General features: G+C 43.0%; 1 protein-coding gene across 1 annotated transcript; it reads right to left on the reverse strand.

The window, feature by feature from the left end:
• Nucleotides 1–1,396: 1,396 nt before the first annotated feature.
• Nucleotides 1,397–27,065, reverse strand: TMBIM7 (protein lifeguard 2). Its single transcript, XM_019959667.2, has 10 exons — nt 24,797–27,065; nt 21,152–21,420; nt 14,437–14,515; nt 13,406–13,459; nt 12,297–12,387; nt 10,177–10,214; nt 10,001–10,088; nt 8,357–8,446; nt 5,854–5,901; nt 1,397–1,922 (listed from the first exon to the last, which is right to left on the reverse strand). The coding sequence occupies exons 2-10, from the start codon at nt 21,414–21,416 to the stop codon at nt 1,770–1,772; spliced, it is 906 nt and encodes a 301-aa protein (XP_019815226.2). The 5' UTR covers nt 21,417–21,420; nt 24,797–27,065; the 3' UTR covers nt 1,397–1,769.
• Between the last annotated feature and the right edge of the window lie 61 nt (nt 27,066–27,126).

Raw genomic sequence — 27,126 nt, forward strand, 5'->3', positions numbered from 1 at the left:
CTTGGGAGCATTGCTGAGGCAACAAATGTCTAATGTGTGGGGACAGCAGAAATGTCAATGGAGAAATAAATTGACCAGGTGTCCCTATAATGTGCAGGAAGGTTGTTTTGATGCCAGAAGAATATGCACACCTCAAGCTTCCCAGGGGAATTTGCTTTCTCGTGTGGAAGTAGTTCCCCGTGACTTTGGCAGGTATATGTGTGCATGGTGATATTTGTTGAGACAACCCCACCCAGGAGCTTTACAGGGCCCTAGATTTCTTTTTTTTTTTTTTTTTCTGGGTGGCTGTAAAGTCCCTTTCTCTGCTACTTGCTCACATTTCAGAGGTTACATCAATCTTCAGGACTTTGCTGGTAATAAGAGAGCACAAACACTGTAAAGAAATTCTACCGCAGGAGTGGAGATATGGCTAATTTGGAACAGGTCATCAAATTCAGGTGGGTGTATGTGACTATAGTGCTTGTTACTTAAGTCCATATGTCTTATCTGAGATCTGTATGTTCAGTTAAATCTAGAAATAAAGCTCCATGATAAATCTAGAGAGACTAGAAGATGTCATCTGATTTCCGCATCCTATCCCCCACACAATCCATCCATGCTAGCAATGGCCCCTGCTTATCTTCCTGCCAGACACTGAAGTAGTTCAGACCTCAAAGGTTGGCCTGGGAGCAGATATTTGTTTGAGATAGAAACAGATCTCTCTAGATGTCCATCAGCAGATGAATGGATAAGAAAGCTATGGTACATATACACAATGGAGTATTACTCAGCCATTAAAAAGAAAACATTTGAATCAGTTCTAATGAGGTGGATGAAACTGGAGCCTATTATACAGAGTGAAGTAAGCCAGAAGGAAAAACACCAATACAGTATAATAACGCATATATATGGAATTTAGAAAGATAGTAACAATAACCCTGTGTACGAGACAGCAAAAGAGACACTGATGTATAGAACAGTCTTATGGACTCTGTGGGAGAGGGAGAGGGTGGGAAGATTTGGGAGAATGGCATTGAAACATGTAAAATATCATGTATGAAATGAGATGCCAGTCCAGGTTCGATGCACAATACTGGATGCTTGGGGCTAGTGCACTGGGACGACCCAGAGGGATGGTATGGGGAGGGAGGAGGGAGGAGGGTTCAGGATGGGGAACACATGTATACCTGTGGTGGATTCATTTTGATATTTGGCAAAACTAATGCAATTATGTAAAGTTTAAAAATAAAATTAAAAAAAAAGAAACATCTCTCAAGATAGAATTTACTTCTCCAGTCTGACTTGAACCCAAGAGAAAGGCAGACTTCTTTGGTTCACCTTACTCTTAAGTCAGATGGCAAAATATTCCCACCAAATGTCCACATCAAGAGAAGAGAATGGAGTAAATATAGGTTTCTATAATCAGCTTTATTCATGTAGACAGACATTGTTTACAGTTTTAAGTAGTACCTGGAAAACTTCAACAAAGTAATGAGCATCTTACAAATGTTTGTTAGTAAGTACTCATGATGAGTTTTATGTACTCATCTTTTAAATTTATAAAAATCAGAAAATGTCCACCAGAAAGTTTTGTAATGTAACACTGGAACTAAAAAATATATAACAGCTATAGCTACTATCTACCAAATGCTTGCTTTCATTTGACAAGAAAAAAAAGTATTTTTGAAATTATTTTTTAAAATAGAGAGACTTATGGAGTGATAACCTCTGCAGTCTTCACAGCCGTCCCTCCTTCCCTCTCTTCAGCATGAGCCAGCCTTGCCATGTGACTACCGTCCCATTCCAATCAGTTGCAAAATAAAAAGGAAAAGGTTGATTATGTCCATGTAGATGTTCAGGGCAGCAAAAACATACTCTTCAGGGTCCAGGTCAGAATGATGATGGCGCCCTCCCACCATCAGCTGCACATCCATCACCAAGTACTTAAAGAAAAGAAAGAAGAATTAGCTACTTAAAGTGTACATTTTGATCAAAGAAGTGTCCTGAGATTACCTGGAAAGCATCTTACCATCAGTAAATACATCACTAAAAGTAAATTTGTAGCTAGAGATGTTATTCTTAGAGCCTCAATCATTCACAATCTCCCCAGGTTGGTGCTCTATCTATCAAAGCCAGCGCTTCACTCTCCTGAAGCCAGTAGGACCAAGTCTGTGACCCCTCCTTTCCTTCCAAGTCCAGAAACCTCTGTGCCTCTCGTCAGTGATGTGGACCAGGTGGGCTGATTGGACACAGAGAGAAACTACAAAATGCCCTGTGTTTGTGACTTTCCAGCATGTTCTCACTGAAAACAAAGAAGGAAGAGACAGATGGTTCCCTGACACCTACATTACCCAGAGCAGTAGTTCTGGACTCTCCTTTGGGTGATAGCATTTTTCAAAGCCTGACATTGGAGATGGCTTTGTGATCATGTCAGTATTTCCAAAATAGAGTGAGGAGAAGATTTATGTGTGGTTAAATAACCCCCAATTAAATGTCTTAGCTCAGCTGTGGTAGGTAAAATTACAGGCTTCTTAAACATCAAGAAGAAAGTCGGAGAGTCCTCTCACCCTTGTGTTTGTTGCAAAGTGAGCAAATGTGGGCAGCGCAAGTGCGTTAGAGGGAGGAAGGGAAAACAGGCAGCTCCTCGGGCCTTTCTATGCAGACTGTGGACTCGGAGTCCAGTGCCGTGAGGCAGCGGGGCAACCTTGGCACTACAGGGAGTTCTTGGGGTTTTAAAGATTCTTGAAAATAAGCTGTTTTATTTATTTATTTTTTTGAAAATAAGCTGTTTTAGAACAACAGCCACTATAGTGAAACCCATCCCCAGTAGTTCATGTTATCAGCTCTCCCCGGGTCCTGGTTCCCACTCAGGCTTCTAAGAATGAAGAGGGGAAGAGGAAAAAAGAACAGGAGGAAAAGGAAGAATTGGACACCTTCTAGGTAGCCTCTTATCCGTTCATGATAGACATCATCTCATATAAAGTGGGAACGACCTAGCTGAGGCAGGTGAGATTAACAGAGCCTCCAAGAAGGGAAGATCGCTCTGTGGCAAGTGGTAGAGAAGGGAGTCAAACCCGAGGCTGGGGGTTGCCAAGGCAGCTCCCTCACCTGGACCACTGAGTCCCATCCCACTTATCCTCCCCCTCCCAATGTCTGATTCCAGCAACTTTGTGCAGAAAAAGCTAGAATGAACCAACCACTCCAGTTTGCCCAGGGACTTCACGTGTCCTCAGTAACCCCTCAGTCCCAGGCAAACCAGGACAGTTGGTCATCCCTGAAAAAAGGCCCCCAGCAGCTGAGCTTCCAGCCTTGCCCCAGCCTCCATCTGTCACCCCGGAGTCCTGACTTCTATGGAAAAGTGCTTTTCTTTCTCCCTCCCCTCCAAGAACTGCTGACTTTATCTTATTTCTTCTTATAAGAGAGATAATGACTCCTAATCATTTCATGTGTTGGTAGTGAGGAGTGCAGAGTGCACCTCCCTGGTGAGGGTATGTGTTTGAAGGCAGACAGGGAAGTGGGAGAGGAAAGTGAGCTGGGATCAAGCTATTTGCCCCCTGGCCCCAGGGAAAGAGGACTCAGGACACCATGCCAGAGACAGCTAGCTCACGGGGAAGCCCTGATCAAGATTTGAAGCCCCAGGCACATTTAGGGGTTCAATGAACAGTCATAATAAGGTTGTAGGATACAAAGTTACTATACAGCAGTCAATTGATTTCCTATATGCCAGCAGTGAATGAGTGAAACTGGAGATTAAAGCACAAAAACATTTCCACTAGCATCCAAAAAAAACTAAATACTTAGATATAAATCTAACAAAATATGTACAAGAACTGTATGAGGAAAACTATAAAGCTCTGACAAATGAGATTAGGGAAGAACTAAATAAATGGAGAAACATTCCATGTTCATGGATAGAAAGACTCAATATTGTCAAATATCAGTTGTTCCCAACTTCATCTATAGATTCAACACAACCCCAGTCAAAATCCTAGCAAGTTATTTGGTGGATATTGACAGACCACTGCTAAAATTGATATGGAGAGACAAAAGACCCAGAATAACCAACATGATACTGGAGGAGGAGAACAAAGTTGGAGGACTGATGCTACCAGACAAAAACATTTACTAGAAAGTTGTAATCAAGATAAAGACTTAACGAATATATGGATCAGCAGAATAAAGAGCAAAGGCAATACTAGTCTCTTCAACAGATGGTGCTGAAACAACTGGGCATCCACATGCCAAAAAAAAAAAAAAAGGATCTAGACACGGACCTTACACCTTTCACAAAATTGCTCATAACAGGGACTCCCTGGCAGTCCGATGGTTAGGACTCTGTGCTTCCACTGCAGGGGGCGCAGAATCAATCCCTGCTCAAGATCCTGCATACCACGCACCATGGTCAAAAAAATTAAATAAATAAATTTTAAAAAATAATGAATAATAGACTTATATGTAAAACATATAACTCCTAGGAGGTAGCATAGGAGGGAATCTAGATGACCTTTGGTATGGTGATGTTTTCTTAAAGTATTATCCATTAAAGAAGTAATGGATAAATTAGGCTTCATTAAAATTCGTATTTTCTGCTCTGTGAAAGACAATGTGAAGAGAATGATAATACAAGCTACAAACTGAGAGAAATTATTTGCAAGAGAAACATAAAGGACTGGTACCCTAAATATACAAAGAACTCTTAAAACTCAACAGTAAGAAAACAAACAACTTGATTACAAAATGGGCCAAAGAATTTAATAGACACCTCACCAAAGAAGATATATAGATGGCAAATAAGCATATGAAAAGATGCTCTACATCTTATGTCAACAGGAAAATGCAAATTAAAATAACAATAAGGTACCACTATGCACCTATTAAAATGGCCAAAATCTGAAATACAGATAACCTCACATGTTGGTGAGGACGTGGAGCAACAGGAACGCTCATATACTGCTAGAGGGGAATGCAAATATTGCGACCACTTCGGAATACTGTCTTACAGAACTGAACATACGCTTACTGTATGATCCAGTAAATGTGCTCCTTGGAATCTTCCCAAAGGAGCTGAAATCATCCGTCCACACAAAGACCTGCACACGGACGTTTGTAGTAACTTTATTCATAATTGCCAAAATTTGAGAGCAAACAAGATGCCCCTCAGTAGATGAAAGAGTAAGTTAATTGTGGTACACCCAGATGGTGGAATATTATTCAACATTAGAGAGAGATGAGCTACCAAGCCATGAGAAGACATGGAGGAATTTTAAGTGCACATGCTAAGTTAAAGAAGCCAATCTGAAAAGGCTTCATGCCGTATGATTCCTACTGTATGACATTCTGGAAAAGGCAAAACTTGGAAACAGTAAAATAACCTGATTAGTGGTTGCCAGGGGTTGGGGATCAGTTTGGAGGAGCAAAGAGGCTTTTTAGAGCAGTGAAAATACTCTGTATGGTATTACAATGATGGGTACGTATCATTATACATTTGTCCAAACCCGTAGAATGTAGAACACCAAAGAGTGAACCCTAATGTGGGTGATTGTGATATATCAATGTAGGTTCGTTCATCAATTGTAGTAAATGGTACACTTTGGTGGCAGATGTTGACACTGGGGATGGTGATACCTGTATGGAGGCTGGGACATCTCTATATCTTCCTTTCAGTTTTACCGTGAACCTAAAGCTACTCTAAGAACTGTCTTTATAAAAAGTAAAAAGGAGAAGGAAGAGGATGAGAAGAAAGAAGGAGCAAGTCAGCGGGAGGGCTTCCCAGTGAATTACTGACTCCGCTTGACTCCAGGCCTAGGAGAGGTCTTAAGGCCCTGTCAATGCACATGCATACTCTTTATCAAAGAAAGGGAGAAATGGACGTACGAGTGAGAAGATCACAGTTCCAAGTCCAGCATACAATAGATGCAACCACTGCAAAAAGAAAGGATACAACGATATGTTAAGAGCAAGATGGGGAACAACACAGGGGGTCACTTAGGTCACTGCTGTTAGATAAGATGCTTAGAAAGTCAAAGCTGTGGGGAAATTAGTTTTTCTTGAACATAGTCAGTCGACAGTATCAACTCAATTCCATTCAGCGAGGAGGTGAAAACTAGCTGTTATGTATATCAAGTCAGGGTCATCGAGCAAGTACTAAACATCTCGTGCATAGTAAGGCAAACGGGATATACTGAGTATGTTTCCTTTTTTGCCCCATCCACACAGGTCTTCTAGAAAAAGTGCCCTCCCCTCAGCTCAGGGAATATTGTGACCCTCACACAGCCTTGCTAGAGCTGATTGACAAGAGGTGGGAGCTGCCACTCCAACAGCAGTGACTCTCTTGACTGACCAGGAAGCTCTTACATGATCAGGATCATAGAGATCCTCTGGGCCAGGTGGAAATCAGTTCTCATGATAGAGGGATCCAGGCTGCCATTGGGTGATTAGCACTAGCTGGATTAGCTAGTGCTTTAAAGCTGAGATGACCAAGAAAGGGCAGTGGGGTTTCCATTTCTGTGAATTCTGGCTCTTCTTCCCATCTAGGAGCTCCATGAGAATCTCTGGGCCTTTGCCTTGAGCCAATCTGAGTGGTATGTGTTCCTTGCCACCAAAACAGCCCTGATCAGCATATGTGACAAATTGATCTAAATGCTGCAGAAGAGACTAAGGAAGTGGTGTGTACATCATCTGAGAAACACAATGGCATTCACTCCTCAGGATGAGAGATGGGGAACCTCTGCTAACCAGAGAAGGTTCTTGAGGAAAAAGAGAAACCAGGGGCCAGCAATACACTGCATGAGGACCCCTGTTCTCAGACTGAGCTGGGTGTGAGAAGACAGCTGGCACCTGCAGTCTGAAGGATTCAGAATTGCCAGGGCCCATCAGGCGTGCATGCTTAGCTGTCCGACTTCCATTTAATCATATGCTTAAGATTATATATTATTGGTATTTGTGACAGGAAATTTAGAATGCAAACTAGGGTTCATGTATCTAGTAGGAAATACAGTTTCTTAACTGCTCCTGAGTGGCATGGTAAAGATGTAAGGAACCCACCCACCACATAAATATGTGTATTATTACTACAGTATCTGTGCCACCATCAGTAACAATAAATGGAGAACTATGGCCTTTAAAGACATATCTATGACGTCTTTGAGTTTATCTCCAAAATCCAGGCAGAAATACTGATTCTATGTCTGAAGTCCATTTAGCAATGCCACTTGTTGCCACAGGAACTCTTTAATTCAGCAGCAGGACCAAGTTGGCCCTGGGGCTTTAGACAGATGGTCACAAGCCCCAGGCCAGTCCTCTGTGAGCCTGGCTTCCAGTAGGGTCTCCATACAGGGGCCACTCCAGGCCCCTACGAGACGTGGGGCCAGACCTTCTCATTCTGCCTCTCCACTTGCACACTGGACTCAGTCCACGGATGGTGTGCGTGGTGGAAAGGGTGTGACCGCCAGATCACACAGACCTCACTCTAACCCCACTCCTGTCATCTACTCCCTGGGTGCAGTGTGGAGTGTGAATTCTTTCATTTCTCTGAGCCTGTTTTCTTTTCTATAAGATTAGATGAGATATGTACTTTTCAGGAATGTTGTGAGAATTACCCTTGATGACTTTGTGAAAAACATATAGGCCTATGTATGATATCTAGTAAGAAGGCAATGAATATATTAAAGCAAAAAAAGAAAAAAGAATGGAAGGAAGAAAGCTGGAATTGGAAAACGAGGAGCTTCCTCTAGGCTGCTGCTGTCAGAAAAGCAAGCCCATCCATGCTTCCCATCTGTGCACCCTCGTTACTTCAGACAAGCAGCACCACGTAGGGAAGTTGGAATCTGATCTGCCCTGTGGGTTGGTCACCTCCGTGATCCTCTTAGGGGAGGACAGCTGCTATCTCAGGTTGGAGCTCGATCTTCACACCCAGACCTGCTGTCAGTGGTCCCCCCACCACACTGGTGTGGCAGGCGACCTTGGAGACCTCCAGCTATGGGGAGGGGCATGTAATTGACCAGGGCCCTGGTGGCCGCGCAGTGCGACCCACTGCAGTTTCCTTCCTGGCTCATGCTTTCCCCTGTCCATCACTGGTAGGGGGCAGCAGAGCCTTCCTGGGAGCCCCAGGACCCCCTGATGGGCTTGCCAAAGCCTCCTTAGACGGCTCGGCATCCAGCAAGCTCCCCTCTTACGGCCCTCTCCTCCAGGGGGCTCACGTGTGCTGTCGTGTTCTGATAGCTCTTACAGCCCTTGTCACCCCCACGCTCTTCGTAGACCTTTCTCCCACCAGTGTCTGTGCAAGTTTCACCCATCTGGTGTCTGCTTCACCACACAACCAGCACTTCACCTGATATTCTACCGGTCCTCTGAGGGTTTCAACGGAGGGCCCACTTACATATGCTCGAATGAAGATTAAGATAATTCCATAGATGATAAGTACGAAGAGTAAAACAAACAGCATTCCATTTAGCAAAGTGAAATCCCACTGAGGAAACATAAAAAAAAAAACACAAAAAACGATTCAATTATCATCCATAGGAATTTCAGGGTATTTAGAGATGTATCTCATACCCCCTAGGCAGAAACTGGCACATTTGCTAACAATGTACCCTGGCTAATCCCGAGAACCATGGAAATCCATTAGCCCTACACACTGAAAAATACTACATAAAAGGTATCATGCTTCTTCAGGAGAGAGAAAAGGTAAGGTATGGATGAAATAACGGGAGCCACAAATTTGCAGTTTTTTGAAACTAGGTAATTGCCACATGGGGGTTTGTTAAAATATTCTATTTGTGTGTATATCTTTATAAAATTTTCCTTAATAAAAAATGTACACTGAATAAGTAGGATGTAAATTTGTAAGTATAGTATGATCATAATCATTCATATTTTTAAAAGCATGTGCATAGAATACATTAATGGCATTCAGTAGATGAAGATATTAACTGGGTACCTTTCTCACATTTGTATGTATCAATTTTAGTGTATACATTTCAGTAGAAATATATATACTAAGCTTTCAAAACTTCATGATCCTTTTGTAAACCTAAAATTTATTAATGTGCTTTTATGAATCAATAACCAAATCAGCTTAGAGAAGATTAGCATTTTTAAAAGAAAGAGGAATATGCATCTTCTGACCTGAAAAAAAATTGGATTAGGAAGCAAAAGAAGATCCTCGAATCCAATGTGTTTTCTTGCAAGCGGGTTTTCCTAATTCCTCTATCGCCCTATATCACTCCCTGCCTTCAGCACACCAAGAGAATAAAGTACCAGGTCACCGAGGCTGGTTCTTGGGCCGGAAGCATCGGCAGCGCCTGGGAAGTGAACCTTACTGAGCCCCAGCCCAGACCTTGTCTTCACAATTCCAGGCGTGGCGCTCAGCAGTCTATGTTTCACAAGCTCTCCAGGTGACCCTAATGTCTGCCAAGAAAATTCGTCTAGAGCTGTGCTTTCAATATACATGGCTAATAAGCACTGGAAATAGAGCTACTTCAAACTGAGATGGCTGCAAGTAGAAAGTACACACTGGATTTGAATTTTAGTTTGAAAAAAAAAGAATGTAAAATGACTACTTTTGTTATATTGATTAAATGTTGAAATAATAACCCTTCATATATATTGGGTTAAATGAAATATATCATTAAAATTAATTTTACCTGTTTCCTTTTACTTAAAATTTTTTCTGATGCGGACCGTCTTTGTAAGTCTTTATTGAATTTTGTTACAGTATTGCTTCTGCTTTGTTTTCTCTTTTGTATGCAAGGCCTGTTCTCACAGCTCCCTGACCAGAGATGGAACCCACACCCCCTGCACGGGAAGGCGAAGTCTTAACCACTGGGTCTCCAGGGAAGCCCCTCTTACGTTTTTAGCAAGGTCACTAGGAAAGCCAGAAGGCAGAAGACGCGGGCTCGGTGGAGGTGAGGCCCACAGGAAGCAGCCAGCCAGGGGGAGGGGGAAGCAAAGCGGGTCAGGAGGGGCAGGGGAAGACAGTCACACACTGCCTATGACAGAAAGCTGCTTCAAAAATACGTACTTTTGTTTGAAGAGCAAATAGACTGAGTGATAGCGTCACCAGAGCAGTTGCTGCTGTTGCCCATAACACTTCCTCGACGTGATAGAAGCTAAAACCAGAGACTGTGATTATTATTCACGTAACATTACAAGAAAAGCACGCACACACAAATGAAAAAATGTGTATCAAAGACTTACACTGACACGGTTCCTAGCAGCAAACCTTGAAGAACTGTCTAAAAAACAAAATTCACAATAAATCAGAAGCCTGCTTCCCAAGGCGCCAAATCCAGAAGGGCTGCTTTGAGGTATGTGTGTGCTGCCAGGTTAGAGGGAACTAGCAGGAATATTCATGATCTTAGCGCACAAAGCTATAGGCTATGCCACATGGAAATAATGGAAATAAACATTTTCTTAATGTTCTCCCTAAGACTGACAAGAAAAAATTCTCATATGAGTAAAAAGTTCTTAGAATACAATAGTAACTTTCAGCATATTCAGTGAGTTAAACTGAAGGTGAAGGTAAAGGTGAAGTCGCTCAGTCGTGTCCGACTCTTTGCAACCCAGGGACTGTAGCCTACCAGGCTTCTCCGTCCATGGGATTCTCCAAGCAAGAGTACTGGAGTGGGTTACCATTTCCTTCTCCAAGGGGTCTTCCCGACCCAGGGATCGAACCCAGGTCTCCTGCATTCCAGGCAGACGCTTTAACCTCTGAGCCACCAGGGAAGCCCGAGTTAAACTGAATATGTTATTAATTAGGAATGTAGAAACCAAGGTATAAGCTTTATCTGTAGACCATACTGTCATTAATCAAATGGGACCATCCACACAAATCTTAACATTTTATCAGAGCAGGATGTGCTATTTCTATTAACGCCTCAGCAACTGTTTCAGTACTGACCTTTCCCATAGTGCTTGAATGAGAACAAAATGTGTCAAACCTCAGATGTGGGATGAAGATTGAGACCTCAGTACCTGGGGGTGGGGCTGGAGGACACTTACCTACAAAGCACGCAGCTGCACTGGTAGGTGCCAATCCTCAACTGTGAAGTGGGCTGCACCGGGGCAGTGTGGGGACTGTATAGGGGTCCGAGGGTTCCCTTGGTCCACATGAACCAGGGATGGGGCAGCATGGGAGAGGGAGGAGCTGAGAACCAGAGGCAGTCAAGCCAGAGGATGAGACCAAGAAGGCAGTGATGGTATGCCTAAGCCCACAGTCGGGCTCCAGGACTGTCTGGCAGGGCACTGAGAACTGCAGTTGGCAGTGCTCCAGGGCCTGAGGACATTCCCAGCTGGCCAGATGCTCTGTCTTCTCCAGTGACACGAGGAAGCTATTCTTCCCAACATGTAATTCACATTAGACAATGCAAGATCCTCAGATTTTCAGGATGCAAGATGCAAGATGCAAGATTCTGAGTGCTGAGAAACACCGTTGCCCATGTATTCTTACTCACATTGACCACCAGGAGGCGCAGATCCAAATCTAAGCTGATCAAACTCAAACGCTCGGGACTAGGCATTTTGTGCACTAATCTCACCTCTGGCTTCATTTGCCTTTCCTTATTTTTCCTTCCATCAGATTTCCCCACCAACTTATCTTCTTACGTTGCGTGTATTTTTGTATTTTTATAAGCTACCTCAACACTGATATGGAACCAGGTGAGAAACAAATGAATTGGTGAGTAAATCTTCTCATGGAAGGGTGGTCAGCAGTTCGTGGGAGCAATTGCATAGAGTCTGACTTTCTTTCCAACTCACTGAACCACAGTGAGATTTCCTCAGAGGAGCAAGGAATTTTCTTAAGAGGAGCAAATGCTTATTGTCAGTGAGTTCACTGCCTCCAGGAGGCAAGAGTGTTGGCCCAACTGGTATAAACATTAACAGAACAGAAACCTCAATTACAACATAGTCAGAAGACGTTGAAGTAGAAGTAAAATAAATTTTACAGAGAAAGTTACATTTCTTGTGCACAATTTGTGAACTAAATGTGGAACTCACTCTCCATAGCAAAATGAGTTTGTTGTGCCTGACAGAGGACAGTCGGGTTAACTGTCTTGGGAGACTCGGGAGCAGGCCTCTCAGAGGCAAGTTTGCCGGCCCAAAGGAGTAGCCGAAGGTTCCCAAATTCTCTAGCTTGTTAAAAGGGTGTGGAGTCCACCTCATATGTAAGTTGACTTCAAAATTCATCCAAGAGAACATCTCACAAGTAATTTCAATCTTCTTATTCCATAGGAAGATTTTTCCACAAAAAAAGGAATAATGGGATGAAAATATATCTCAGAGGTGAATGACAACAGATGCTAAAGAGGTTTACTTACAAACAATCCCAGGAGAATGTAATTCGCAGGCACCTGGCGGCGGAGATTCCCACAGCAGGCGAGTACAATAAATACAACAAAAAAGGCCGGCCTGGGGAGAATTTCAAACCATGTGATATTTGCTTCCAGGGCTTATATCATGTGATATATTACAGGTAGAGAGATACAGAGATGTTTGATCTGATGATAAGTATTATAAAGAAAAATAAAGATTATTATCTTTACCTCTTTTATTTTTTTTTTTTTTGGTTTTAAAACTAACCTTTCCATTGCCATCCACACACAGTTTGTGGGTTCTTTAAAAAATATTTTTACTTTGAAATAATTGTAGATTCACAGGAAATTGCAAAGGATCAGAGGTCCTGTGTAACCTTCCCCCAGTTGGCCCCCCATTTTACATATTTAAAGTAGAATACCCAAACCAGTATGCAACACTGGTATAGCGTGTATATATGTAATGCTATGTCATAGACCTGTGACACAAATCTGGGTGCAGATCCATGTAACCAGCACCACAATCAAGGTGTGGAACTATCTCATCATTAAACTATTGTACCATCCCTTTATGGTAACACACACACATATACACATGCACTCATAAAGCCCTAACTCCCAGCAACTACTAATTTGCTTGTTTTTCATCTCTATAATTTTGTCATTACAAGAATATGTTCAGTTCAATTCAGTTCAGTCACTCAGTCGTGGTCCGACTCTTTGCGACCCCATGAATCGCAGCACGCCAGGCCTCCCTGTCCATCACCATCTCCCAGAGTTCCAACAAACTCACGTCCATCGAGTCAGTGATGCCATCCAGCCATCTCATCCTCTGTCGTCCCCTTCTCCTCTTGCCCCCAATCCCTCCCAGCATCAGAGTCTTTTCCAATGAGTCAACTCTTCGCATGAGGTGGCCAAAGTACTGGAGTTGCAGCTTTAGCATCATTCCTTCCAAAGAAATCCCAGGGCTGATCTCCTTCAGAATGGACTGGTTGGATCTCCTTGCAGTCCAAGGGACTCTCAAGAGTCTTGTTACCTTTACCTAATTTTCAATAAAGAACGTCAACTAATAGCTAGTAGAAAGAACACTTTTTATTTAATCCAATAATACTTACAAGAGTGTGTAAGTGAACCAAGGATTCTTGACCACCCAAGATCGTAAAGCCTTCCTGGTTAAAAAAAAAAAAAAAAGATATTGTCTTACACAATAAGTAGTTTATTTTGCTAACTAGTATAATATTTAAGTATAAATTAAACAATCTCATGAGAAGAAAGGGGGAAAACCCTAAGTAGTTGACAATGACAGATGGGAAAGGAAAGAGTGAAACATATAACAGTTAAACTGTAAGATAAAGATAAACTGTATCTTACTTCTAAAAATAGGGTCATAAAAAGTACAGTCATAAGTAGTAAGTGAAATTTGCATAAATGCAAATATCCCAGTGACGATTTTATTTTAAAATACTGAGATATGTATATAAACAAAAGTAATAAAATTCTCATATATTTGTATAAAATATAGATTTCCAAAGGATGAGTTTAAGCAGTGATGGATCATACTCCCTGAAATAATTTCTGCATTTAACAGAGATCTAGCCTTCAAGGCCTTCACAATCTCACCTTTTTGCCTTTACTCCATTTTGTCTGTGGAAATAGCTCAGGGAAAATAAAAAAGAAAATAGTACCCAAAATAAGAATAAGGGAAAAGTTTTTTGGCTTAGGAAGTTAAAGTGAAACTCTAGAAATCTACTAACACTTTGGTCTAGGAGTTGCCTCAGAAAAACAAAGCCATAGAAATGGTATATCCTATGAATGGTTGGACTTCTCAGGTGGCCCAGTGGAAAAGAACCCGCCTGTCAATGCAGGATACACAAGACATACAGATTCGGTCCCTGGGTTGGGAAGATCCCTTGGAGAAGGAAGTGGCAACCCACTCCAGTATTCTTGCCTGGAAAATCCCATGGATGGAGGAGCCTGGAGGGCTACAGTCCATGGGGTCACAGTCAGATGCAGCTGAGCACAGATACACATGAATGATTACGGAAAAAATAGATAATTTTTTAATGATCAAAATTCAGTCAAGCTAAATAGTGAGAATTAACGTGGGCAACTTAATAGGTCATCTACATCAGTAATGAAGACCTACCAGAAAACAAACAGGCTGACGATTGCCCCAGTGATCAGAAGCTGAATGGACAGGAGGAATAACACTTTTACGATGAAAGCTGAGGAGACAGAAACTTATTTTTATGAGACAGTATTCAAAAGTAAAAGTATAAAGTGTAACTACCTATTTTTGACACTTAGTGAAATAAATTTCTCCTCTGATTTTCTTGAGGACAGGAGAGGGAGTGTGAGTTTAGAGCTGGCCAATGGTGTGACAGTACAACTCTGCAGAACTCTCAGAAAAGACTCAGTCCAGACTGTAAGAGGCATTTTAGTGGAGATCCAAGGGTTTATCCATAAGAGCCCCCACAATCTAAAGACCAAATTCAGGGGTTTGATTCTGTATTGTGCACACTCCATCCTCCTAAGGAACAAAAGTGACCTGAGAATCTCAGAATGTCGCCAGCCCATCCTTAGGGACCCAGCAGCATCCCTGCATAGACAGAGCCAGTGACGCACAGGGACTGCTGGGGGAGAGGGCGTTCACCCCTCTGCAGGGAGTCTGCAGGGCTGCTCCACCACTTTTCTCTCCCCCCTCCCTGTCTTTAGCAACTCCCTTCCCTCCTACTTGTGCAGAAACTGCATAATCTGACTAATGGTAAGTATAACCAAGGAGTTTCAAGCAAGTGGCATGCCAAAGCGGAGTTCAGGGTGTGTTAGCATCTATGTTTACTTCCAGCTAACTACATGGGTTTTTCCAGAGCCCTCCGAATATGGCATTGGTAATGACCATTTGCTTCTCTGTGGGCTTCTCCCAACTTATCCCATCACTATGGACGGTGACTGCAGCCATGAAATTAGAAGACGCTTGCTTATTGGAAGGAAAGCTATAACAAACCTAAACAGTGTATTAAAAAGTAAAGACATCACTTTGCCAACAAAGGTCCATATAGTCAAAGCTGGTCTTTCCAGTAGTCATGTATGGATGTGAGAGTTGGACCATAAAGAAGGCTGAGCGACAAAGAATTGATGCTTTCTAACTGTGCTGAAGAAGACCCTTGAGAGTTCCTTGGACAGCAAGATCAAACCAGTCAATCCTAAAGGAAATCAACCCTGAATACACATTAGAAGGACTGATGCTGAAGCCAAAGCTCCAATACTTTGGTCACCTGATACGAAGAGCTGACTCATTAGAAAGGACCCTGATGCTGGGAAGGATTGAAGGCAAAAGGAGAAAAGGGTGGCAGAAACTGAGATGGTTGGATAGCATCACAAATTCAATGGACATAAACTTGGACAGACTCTGAGAGTTAGTGGGGGACAGGGAAGCCTGGCATGCTTCAGTCCCTGGGGTTGCAAACAATCGACTTCGTGACTGAACAACAATCCCAATTTTAAAAGGAAAAAAAAAAGAATGCTGCTTAAAGTTGACTTATAGGATTGTCAATGTGTCCTTCTGCTGGGCAGCTTCTGTGCATTGGAAGTGTGACAATAAAGAAATAGCACTGAGATATGCCAGAACATATATCCCCAAGTGTGTGTGCTACTGCATTAAAGTATCTACTTGCTGCTGCTGCTAAGTCACTTCAGTCGTGTCCGACTCTGTGCGATCCCATAGACGGCAGCCCACCAGGCTCCCCCGTCCCTGGGATTCTCCAGGCAAGAACACTGGAGTGGGTTGCCATTTCCTTCTCCAATGCATGAAAGTGAGAAGTGAAAGTGAAGTCACTCAGTTGTGTCCGACTCTTAGCGACCCCATGGACTGCAGCCCACCAGGCTCCTCCGCCCATGGGATTTTCCAGGCAAGAGTACTGGAGTGGGTTAAATCCACATCTAGTATGTATCAAGAACTATAAGAGAATAGGTACTAAATGTGACCCAGCCTTATTAGACTAGACCATATGGATCAATGAAATAGAATTGAGAGCCCTAAAACAGTCCCTTACATTTGTGGAACTGACCACAAATGTGGCCAATTGATTTCTAATAAACATACTAAGACAATTCAGTGGAGAAAGATGCGTCTTTTGAGCAAATGGTGCTGGGACAATTGGACATATGCATACAAAATGATGAATTTGGGCATATCACACACACATACACACAAAGACTAAACATCGATCATAAACATAAACAAGAAATATAATTCTTGGAAGAAAGTATAGGTGTAAATCTTTGTGAGCATGGATTAGGCAATGTTTTCTTAGATAATGATACCTAAAACACAAGCAAAGGGGGAAAAAAAGTTGGATTTCATCAAAAGTGGATTTGAATCCCCCTGGTGGTCCATTGGTTAAGTATCTGCCTGCATGCAGGGGACACTGGTTCGATCCCTCGTCCAGGAAGAGTCCACATGCTGTGGGGCAACTAAGCCTGTGCACCAACTAAGCTACCGAAGCCCCTGCATCTAGAGCCCAAGCTCTGCAGCAAGAGAAGCCACCACAACAACAGAGTAGCCCTCACTTGCCATAACTAGAGAAAGACCATGGGCAGGAATGAAGATCCCACACAGCCAAAAATAATAATAATAAATTAATTAAAAAAAAAGAATTCTCACTTAAGAAAAAAAGGCAAAAGCTTTGTGCTTCAAATGACATCATCAAGAAAGTGAAAAAAAAAAAAATCCCACAAACTGGGAGAAAGTATTTGCATATCATGTATCTGTAAAGTGATCTAGTACATGAAGAACACTTACACTCCAATTACAAGAAGACAAATAAGAATTTATAATGGGCAAAGCCTGTGTAGTTCCCTCCCACACTGACGCTGGGCTTGGCCACATGACATGTTGGCCAGTGAAACATTAGCACTGGCTTGACTAGCAGAAGCTTTATCAACTGCTTACGCACTGGGGCTTGTCCATCTGGTCTACCTCTTCTTGGGACCCAGTTCCATGTGATGAGAAATTCAAGGCAAAAGAAGAAAACTAACAACCAACACAAAGTTCTATCCATGTCAGGGAGTCATAAAGGCCATTGGTGACTCAGCTGCCAACTAGAGTTTCAAAAGGCATCTTTCCAGTAACAAGGTAGAGGGTGAGGGCCATGGGAAGACAGCAATGAAGTTTGAAGCTCAGAGTCCATCATCAAGTCATCCAGGTCCTAAGAAGGCCTCAGTTCAGTTCATTCACTCAGCTGTGTCTGACTTTGCAACCCCATGGACTGCAGCAGGCCAGGCCTCCCTGTCCATCACCAACTCCTGGAGTTTACTCAAACTCATGAACATTGAGTTGGTGATGCCATCCAGCCATCTCACCCTCTGTCGTCCATTTCTCCTCCCGCCTTCAATCCTTCCCAGCATCAGGGTCTTTTCAAACGAGTCAGCTCTTCACATCAGGTGGCCAAAGTATTGGAGTTTCAGCTTCAACATCAGTCCTTCCAATGAACACTCAGGACTAATCTCCTTTAGGATGGACTGGTTGGATTTCCTTGCAGTCCAAGGGACTTTCGAGAGTCTTTTCCAATACCACAGTTCAAAAGCATTCACTCTTTGACACTCAGCTTTCTTTATAGTCCAAGTCTCACATCCATACATGACTACTGGAAAAACCATAGCCTTGACTAGATGGACCTTTGTTGGCAGAGTAATGTCTCTGCTTTTTAATATGCTGTCTATGTTGGTCATAACTTTCCTTCCAAGGAGTCTTTTAATTTCATGGCTGCAGTCACCATCTGCAGTGATTTTGGAGCCCAGAAAAATAAAGGCAGGCACTGTTTCCCCATCTATTTGCCATGAAGTGATGGGACCAGATGCCATGATCTTAGTTTTCTGAATGTTGAGCTTTAAGCCAACTTTTTCACTCTCTTTCACTTTCATCAAGAGGCTCTTTAATTCTTCACTTTCTGCCATAAGGGTGGTGTTATCTACATATCTGAGGTTATTGATATTTCTCCAGGCAATCTTGATTCCAGCTTGTGCTTCTTCCAGCCCAGCGTTTCTCATGATGTACTCTGCATATAAGTTAAATAAGCAGGGTGACAATATACAGCCTTGATGTATTCCTTTTCCTATCTGGAACCAGTCTGTTGTTCCATGTCCAGTTCTAACTGTTGCTTCCTGACCCGCATACAGATTTCTCAAGAAGCAGGTCAGGTGGTCTGGTATTCCCACCTCTTGAAGAATCTTCCACAGTTTATTGTGATCAACACAGACAAAGGCTTTGGCATAGTCAATAAAGCAGAAATAGATGTTTTTCTGGAATTCTCTTGCTTTTTCGATGATCCAGAAGATGTTGGCAATTTGATCTCTGGTTCCTCTAACTTTTCTAAAACCAGCTTGAACATCTGGAAGTTCATGGTTCACGTATTGCTGAAGCCTGGCTTGGAGAATTTTGAGCATTACTTTACTAGCTTGTGAGATGAGTGCAATTGTGCAGTAGTTTGAGCATTCTTTGGCATCGCCTTTCTTTGGGATTGGAACAAAAGGTGACATTTTCCAGTCCTGTGGCCACTGCTGAGTTTTCCAAATTTGCTGGCATATTGAGTGCAGGACTTTCAGAGCATCATCTTTCAGGATTTGAAATAGCTCAACTGGAATTCCATCACCTCCACTAGCTTTGTTCATAGTGATGCTTCCTAAGGCCCACTTGACTTCACACTCCAGGATGTCTGGCTCTAGATCAGTGATCACACCATTGTGATTATCTGGGTTGTGAAGATCTTTTTTGTACAGTTCTTCTGTGTATTCTTGCCACCTCTTCTTAATATCTTCTGCTTCTGTTAGGTCCATAACATTTCTGTTCTTTATTGAGCCCATCTTTGCATGAAAAGTTCCCTTGGTATATCTGATTCTCTTGAAGAGATCTCTAGTCTTTCCCATTCTATTGTTTTCCTCTACTTCTTTGCATTGATCACTGAGGAAGGCTTTCTTATCTCTCCTTGCTGTTCTTTGGAACTCTGCATTCAAATGGGTATATCTTTCCTTTTCTCCTTTGCCTTTAGCTTCTCTTCTTTTCACAGTTATCTGTAAGGCCTCCCCAGAGAGCCATTTTGCTTTTTCTCATTTCTTTTTATTGGGGATGGTCTTGATCCCTGTCTCCTGTACAAGTGCATGAACCTCCATCCATAGTTCATCAGGCCCTCTGTCTATCATATCTAGTCCCTTAAATCTATTTCTCACTTCCACTGTATAATCATAAGGAATTTGATTTAGGTCACACCTGAATGGTCTAGTGGTTTTCCCTACTTTCTTCAACTTCAGTCTGAATTTGGCAATAAGGAGTTCATGACCTGAGCCACAGTCAGCTCCCGGTCTTGTTTTTGCTGACTGTATAGAGCTTCTCCACCTTTGGCTGCAAAGAATATAATCCATCTGATTTCGGTGTTGACCATCTGGTGATGTCCATGTGTAGAGTCTTCTCTTGTGTTGTTGGAAGAGGGTTCTTGCTATGACCAGTGCGTTCTCTTGGTAAAACTCTATTAGCCTTTGCCCTGCTTCGTTCTGTTTTCCAAGGCCAAATTTGCCTGTTACTCCAGGTGTTTCTTGACTTCCTACTTTTGCATTCCAGTCCCCTATAATGAAAAGGACATCTTTTTTGGGTGTTAGTTCTAAAAGGTCTTGTAGGTCTTCATAGAACCGTTCAACTTCAGCTTCTTCAGTGTTACTGGTCGGGGCATAGACTTGGATTACTGTGATATTGAATGGTTTGCCTTGGAAATGAACTGAGATCATTCTGTTGTTTTTGAGGTTGCATCCAAGTTCTGCATTTCAGACTCTTTTGTTCACTATGGTAGCTACTCCATTTCTTCTAAGGGATTCCTGCCCACAGTAGTAGATATAATGGTCATCTGAGTTAAATTCACCGATTCCAGTCCATTTTAGTTCGCTGATTCCTAGAATGTCGACGTTCACTCTTGCCATCTCCTGTTTGACCACTTCCAATTTGCCTTGATTCATGGACCTAACATTCCAGGTTCCTATGCAATATTGCTCTTTACAGCATCGGACCTTGCTTCTGTCACCAGTCATATCCACAGCTGGGTGGTATTTTGCTTTGGCTCCGTCTCTTCATTCTTTCTGGAGTTATTTCTCCACTGATCTCCAGTAGCATATTGGGCACCTACCGACCTGGGGAGTTCATCTTTCAGTGTCCTACCTTTTTGCCTTTTCATACTGTTCATGGGGTTCTTAAGGCAAGAATACTGAAGTGGTTTGCTATTCCCGCCTCCAGTGGACCACATTCTGTCAGAACTCTCCACCATGACCTGTCCATCTTGGGTGGCCCTACATGGCATGGCTTAGTTTCTTTGAGTTAGAAGAAGTTAGAAGAAGCCCTAAGCGTGGCATATTGTTTTCTGGGACCTACAGCATTTGCCTTGAATTGCTTAACTTCCAACTTCATATTTCATGAAAGAAAAAAAATTCTCATTTATTTAAGCCATAGTTTTTTGGACTTCTGTTACACCTGAATGTATTTCTGATATAGAATTAATATGTAGGGCTCTGAATTAGTATTCTTTAAAACTAAAGACAGTATCATGGTATCACTTTGTATGTAAGTTAAGACAGTCTGTGTTCAATGACTAATTCACATTTCTTAAGAAAACCACAATTTATTCACCGTAATATGTCTATTATGAGTTTATGAATGCCTTGGAAAACTTGGGGAGCCATGTGTTCTTACATATGCCCTGTTTCATGGTAAAGCATGATGGGAAAAACTAAAGGCAAATTTAAATCCTACAACCCACCCTGTGGAAATATTTTAAGAGAACTTTTGCTGTTCTCTTCCAAAAAGGCCATTTCTTTATTCTTACCTCTGCGGACAGCCGTTTCTGAAAATGGGCCGGGGTTGTTGTCGTCTGTAGTAGTCTCTGGTGAAATCTGTACCACATAGGTATCTGCTCGCCTATCAGCTCTTGAGTGTGGATTTCCATGAGCTTGTCGTGGCTCCTGAGTTGAAGGTGCAGTTCCATAGGACCGAGCAGACTTGCCCCCAGTATAAGGATCTGCAGCTTTCCGAACCAGATGCTGATGATCTCCAGAACTAAAGTCTATTGGTTCACTGACCTCCAAGTCCATTTTCCTGGAGAGGGAACACTGTTATTCAGGTCCTTATGAGTGTACCACTACCACCTTAGCAACTTCATAACATCAGACGATGTTTTTTCTTTATTTTAACTCCCTTTGCTCTGTAGTTTCCAAGTCATTGCTCCACACATACTGGTTGAATAAATGATGAACAAATAGTTTTAATATGAGAACTATAGACTAAAATAACTTTATTTCTATTATGAAAGGAATATGTTTATAGATTTATTCTGCAGTGAGTGAATAAACTCCCTCTTACGTTGAGTTGCCCTTGTCACCTTCGCCCTTAAAGAGCTTGCATTTTGGGAGAGAAGATAATCAAATAAGCAATCATATAAAAGGCAATAGAAGTAGGGCCAGAAACATGGAGGATATTATGAGAGTAACAAAGTGTCGAAGAAGATGCAGGGAGTAGAAGAGGCGGTCAAGAGCCTCCAGAGAAAGTGAGGTTTAAGCCGAGGTGGGGAGATGAGGAGTCAGTCAGGTAAAGAGGTACGGGAAGGTTTTCTGAGGCAGAGGAGTCTGTCTGGACCAGGACTGGAGGAAGCAGAGAGGCAGGTTCCAGAAACTGAAAGAAGTTCTTGTGGATGGAATTAGGGAGTTGGAAGGGGAAAGCAGAGTGAGGTTAGAAACAGGAGAGTGGAGGGGGCAGATTGCTGTGGGGCTGGCAAGTCAAATTCATCCTGAAGGCCTTGGTTGAATAGCGGTCCCCCAAAGCAACGCACGCCAGTATTCTTGCCTGGAAAATCCCATGGAAGAGGAGCCTGGCGGGCTATAGTCCATGGGTTCACAAAGAGTCGGACACAACTTAGAGACTGGGCACGCCCGCACACAGGTATCCACGTCCTAACCCCCGAACCTGTGAACCGGTTACTTCGTATGGCAAAAGAAACACTGCAGGCGTGAATAAGTTAAGGAGTGTGAGGTGGGACTATCTGGGTGGACCCAACTGATTTACAAGGGTCCTGATCACCATACTTATAAGAGGAAGGAGGGTCAGCGTCAGGACGGAGACGGGACGAGAGCAGCACAGGCCAGAGGGATTCAGCGGCTGGCTATGAAGGTGGAGGAAGGGGCTGTGAGCCAAGAGATGCAGGAGGCCTGTAGGAGTCAGAAAGGGTCAGGGAATGTATTCTATTTGTAGGAACGTATCTTGATTTTAACCTAGTGAAACTTATTTCTGACCTCTGACTTCCAGAACTCTAAGATCACAAATTTTTGTGTTGTTTTAAGGTGTTACATTTGTTGTAATTTGTGTCCGGAGCAATAAGTAATTAATACAATGGGGAGATCGCTGAAAGTTTTCCAGCAGGAGGTTGTGGGGATCTGACTAGAAAGGTTACAGGAAGCGCAGTGTGGAGAGTGGACCTGAGGAAGCAAAAGTGGAAGCAGAGACCAGAAATCCAGTAAGAGACTATGGCGGGCTTTGCCACAGCACTCCTCAACAGAACAGAGTTCTCAGAAAACTAGTACCACGCAGACCATTTATGGCAAAGGAAAAGGCCCCCATTCACCTCTTCGGGACATGCAGACTCAGGCAGGCCCCTGATAGTGGCCCCTGCCCCACAAGGAACCATGGAAATGTCTGAGGAGATGAATGAGATGGTGAGGGCCTGGGCAAACCATGGACCAGGTGGGACTGGCATCTGAAGAAAGTGAACAAGATACCATGCCCCTGGGGAGGCAGACTCTCTTGTATACAGTTATCCCTTCTTCTCAAATTAATCTCTAAGTTTACAAAACTTATTGAAATTTTTTTCAGTACTTAAAAACATAACTCTAAAGCTCCCCAGAAAGAGTAAATGTGTGAGAATAATCAAGACAAAATTTGAAAGAGGATTTTGGGTAAGAGGGAAAATGGAATAAAAATATAATAAAGTTAAATAATTAAAAGTGCAGTGTTCACAGGGCAACAGATAAATGGATCAACAGGATGGAAGAGATTCAAGAAATAGAATCATGTATGTAAGAATTTAATATTTGGTAAAGGTGGTATTTCCATTGTCTCGTGGTATTAGAACAATTAGCTATTCTTGGAAAACAAAGTTTAATAGCTATTTCACATCTTTTACAATAATTCATTGCAGATTAATGAAAGATTATAATAAATGTTAATAGCCAAATAAGAAAATATCAATGAAATTTGTATAAGCCTTTATAAGAATGATACCATGAAACAAATGCTTGACAGGTCTGGGGTACAGGAACACTTCAAATATCATCATAAAAAGATACCAACAAATCTGAAGTGAAAAATTCTGAAAATAAAATTTGCAATATTTACTATAATGTAAAAAGAACTTTTTAACATGGAAAAGGTGAGCAAGTCAATAGAAGGATGGGAAAGGAACATAAGTAAGCAGTTCATACAGGAAATTTAAATGGTCAATCAACTTAGGAGACCACACCTCACAAATAGTCAAAGAAATACAATCGTGAAATGTTTTTTTTTGTTTGTTTAGCATAAAAGTCTGTTAAAAACTAAAAAGAGAATTCTCAGAATTGCAAGGATGTGGAGAAATGGATAAGCCAGGGCCACATTATGACTGGTAAGGGCCCTATACATATTTGGCTTCCTGGGTCCTACCTCCATAATAAACTATGAAGGAGTATATTTTAACGGTTTCATTAGTATAAAAAATATAATCCAGGCTGGATTCACTGTATATTTTATATTCACTATTATTGTATTCATTTTTCTCCTCATTTTAAAAGAAATTTTAAAAGTTTTCATAACCCCCAAAACTACTGTGGCCCTCGGCAATGCATCTTCTATGTCCAGTGGCTAAATCAGCCCTAACATAATTTCACAGGAGTTGGCAGGTGTGCAGACTTTTTTGGGTGAGTAAGTTGGCAACATTAATCACAATTTAAAATGTGTGCCACTTTAGACACAACAGTTATATTTTTAGGAATTTCCCTCATAAAAATACCCACACAAACAGGCAACAATACATGTGTAAGGAAGTTCATTATATCAGTCACTGTAACTCCAAAAAATTTAAAACAGGCTAAATATCCAACATCAGAGGAATGGGTTATCACTAACACAGCAGAATTGAAGGATATGCTGAATTATATGAATTTTTATAATGAAAACTTATTATTTATATTAAAAAGATAGTTTCATTTCCTCGGGGAAATAAAATATTTCTCTTTTTGATAAAATCTGAACTCCTCTGAGGAACACAGTCTTCACATAGAGCTGAGAAAGGTTAAAAGATGCTCAAACAACCAAGTTGGTTCCCCAGCCATCCCGCAAATCAGAAGGTGGAGAGGCAGCAAGATTCGAAGAGCTCTCGAGACCAAAACCAAAGGAACAAGAGTCAAAGACAGCTGAGGTTGCCTTATAAACTACAGCGGTTGGATACCTGAATCCCACAACGTGGCTTTCACCCAGTCCTCAAAGAGCCGTGTTGGCTCCTGAGCCAGCAGTCATTCGAAGGGCAGGCAGGCACGGGTGCGAGTACCGAGAAGCAAAGTTCTGAGTGACAGTTAGGGGAGTGGCAGTTGGAGGCCGGGGTGGGCCAGGACCCCCGCTGCCTGGCAGATGGGCTCTGAGTCAGGTCCCTCTGCTGGGCCCTTGGTGGCCGGTGATGGCCAAGGCACTCCATGCTGAGTCTCAGGGACGCCTGTTCTGCCATCTCCAAACTGATTCCGCGTCAAGAAGGGTCCCGAGGCCTTAGCAGAGGCAACCAGAAGACAAGGTGTCCTCCTCACCACATCATCACCTTTTCCCAAACAGGAGGAAGATGCTTAGGAAGCTCCACCAGGGATCCCGCATGGTTATTTCAAATAAGGAAGACTCGTTTGTGATCCAGCTGGTGCTGAGTGGTGGATGATGATGTTAATGGTCAACTTGAGTGCCCACTGTGGTGCAGGGGGATGCCTGCTCAGGCTGCAGGCCAGGGAGGAGCCAGGGAGGCCGGGTGCAGGCTGGTTGGTGAGGGAAGTCAACCGATGAGGTGGGGGCAGTGAGGAGGGGAATGGGCGCAGGCACCGCCTGGAACCGAGGCTGTTCATTCAGCTGAGAAAAGGCTGACTGATATGTTAATCCACACACATTAGACTGCTAATCGATGCCTACCTACTGAGTGCAGGCTTCCTGGGTGGCTCGGTGGTAAAGAACCCGCCTGCCAATGCAGGAGACTTGGGTTCAATCCCTGGGTTAGGAAGGGCACCTGGAGGAGGAAATGGGCAACCCGCTCCAGTACTCTTGCCTGGGAAATCTCATGGACAGAGGAGCCTGGCAGGCTGCAGTCCATGGGGTTGCAAAGCGCTGGACATGATTTAGTGACTAAACAACAACAACAAACAATGCAAGATGTGGGGAGGTAGAAGAAACACAAAGAGGAAAAGGGCAGACTTCCTTTCCTCAACATGCTCCTGGTGCAGGGGAGGAGACAAGGGTACGAAGGTGCACCCTAGGGTAAGAGGAGGGAGAAGGCACCGCAAGGAACAGCTCCTTAGTTCGGTAGGGGCGGGGGAGGGCTGTGACTCCTGGCATGAGGTTTCCTGGAGGAAGTGATGCCTGAGCTGATTCTGGGAAGATGGATAGGGTCCTTATGACACCTTGAGAGGACCCATATTCCCGGTAAGGAGAACACCCTGAACTGAGGCAATGGCGTGGGAACAATGGGGCCCCACACACAGAACAGAGAGAAAGTTCTGGGTTATTGCACAGAAGGTGTGACTGCAGAGGGAGACAGGGCTGCCATGACACCCCTCCTGAGGATTGAAGACGAGGTCAGCAGGAACACCTGCCCTGGCCCTCTCTCTTCTGGCAGTTCCATAGGTCTCACCCTGTCCAGTCCACACACATTCTTTCTCTAGTTTGTCAATGTTAATAGGCAACTTGAGTTAATTACACTTTTTCCAAGACTGTAGGTGGGGGAGAGGGGTATACATTTGACCAACCTGGTCAAAAGAATGCCTCCTCCTGTCTTATTAGCCTTAGGACTGGCATGAAATCAAGCAGTGACCAGGCAGAAGAGTTGTTACCACCTCACTTGTGCTAACTCACTGAATCCTCCCACTAACCCAGGAGGTGTGCTCTCTCATTACCCTCATTTGACAGGCAGGTAAAGGAGACTCAGGGGCTGTGTGCCCTTGAGGTATGCAGGACAAGGGTGTGGTTGGACAAGGAACTCTGCCTTCCAAACGCAACCAAGATACAAAATGTGGTGAACTGCATCTGTTTGAAACAGGCCCTGGAATATATTTTATGCATTTTTAAAAAGAGTTTTAATTAATGTAGCATGCAGCACCTAAATCATGCAAATTAGACCACACGTTGACAATGATAATCCCCCGGGGAGCTCAGCTTTATTTCTTTCCCATAGTGTGAATGTTAAGATCTTGGGAGGTATTCATTTTTGTGTTCACAGCTTGCACACTCACAAACATACATACAGACAGACACATTCCACCTGCAGAATTTTCTCATACATCCCATAGGCACCAAATCGTCTCTTTCCCCTGAGTCCAAGCTAGGTCTCTCGCTCTCCTTCTGTCAGTCTGAGATCTCCCGTGGTGCCTCAGGGAGCCCTGGCCTGGCCAGTAGTGGCTCCAGCTCTTGCTGAGGCGCCCATGAGGGAGCAGGACTGGGTCAGAGCTTTCACTGACAGTGTCATCCTGAATCCTTCTCTCCCGCCCATTTCTCTCACCTCCCAACTTGACCCCACCCCCTCCCCCTCCCCAT

This window comes from Bos indicus, chromosome 4, assembly GCF_029378745.1.
Source record: "Bos indicus isolate NIAB-ARS_2022 breed Sahiwal x Tharparkar chromosome 4, NIAB-ARS_B.indTharparkar_mat_pri_1.0, whole genome shotgun sequence".
NCBI classification, from domain to species: Eukaryota; Metazoa; Chordata; class Mammalia; order Artiodactyla; family Bovidae; genus Bos; species Bos indicus.

What these genes read in the sequence shown, in the direction of transcription:
- TMBIM7 (XM_019959667.2), bottom strand. Translation starts at nt 21,416, where the DNA reads ATGGACTTGGAGGTCAGTGAACCAATAGACTTTAGTTCTGGAGATCAT. An exon ending in GTCAGCCTGTTTGTTTTCTG is followed by an intron (nt 13,460 to 14,436) that starts GTAGGTCTTCAT and finishes TTTTTTAACCAG; the next exon opens with GAAGGCTTTACGATCTTGGG. An exon ending in ACATTCTCCTGGGATTGTTT is followed by an intron (nt 10,215 to 12,296) that starts GTAAGTAAACCT and finishes TTTGTTTTTTAG; the next exon opens with ACAGTTCTTCAAGGTTTGCT.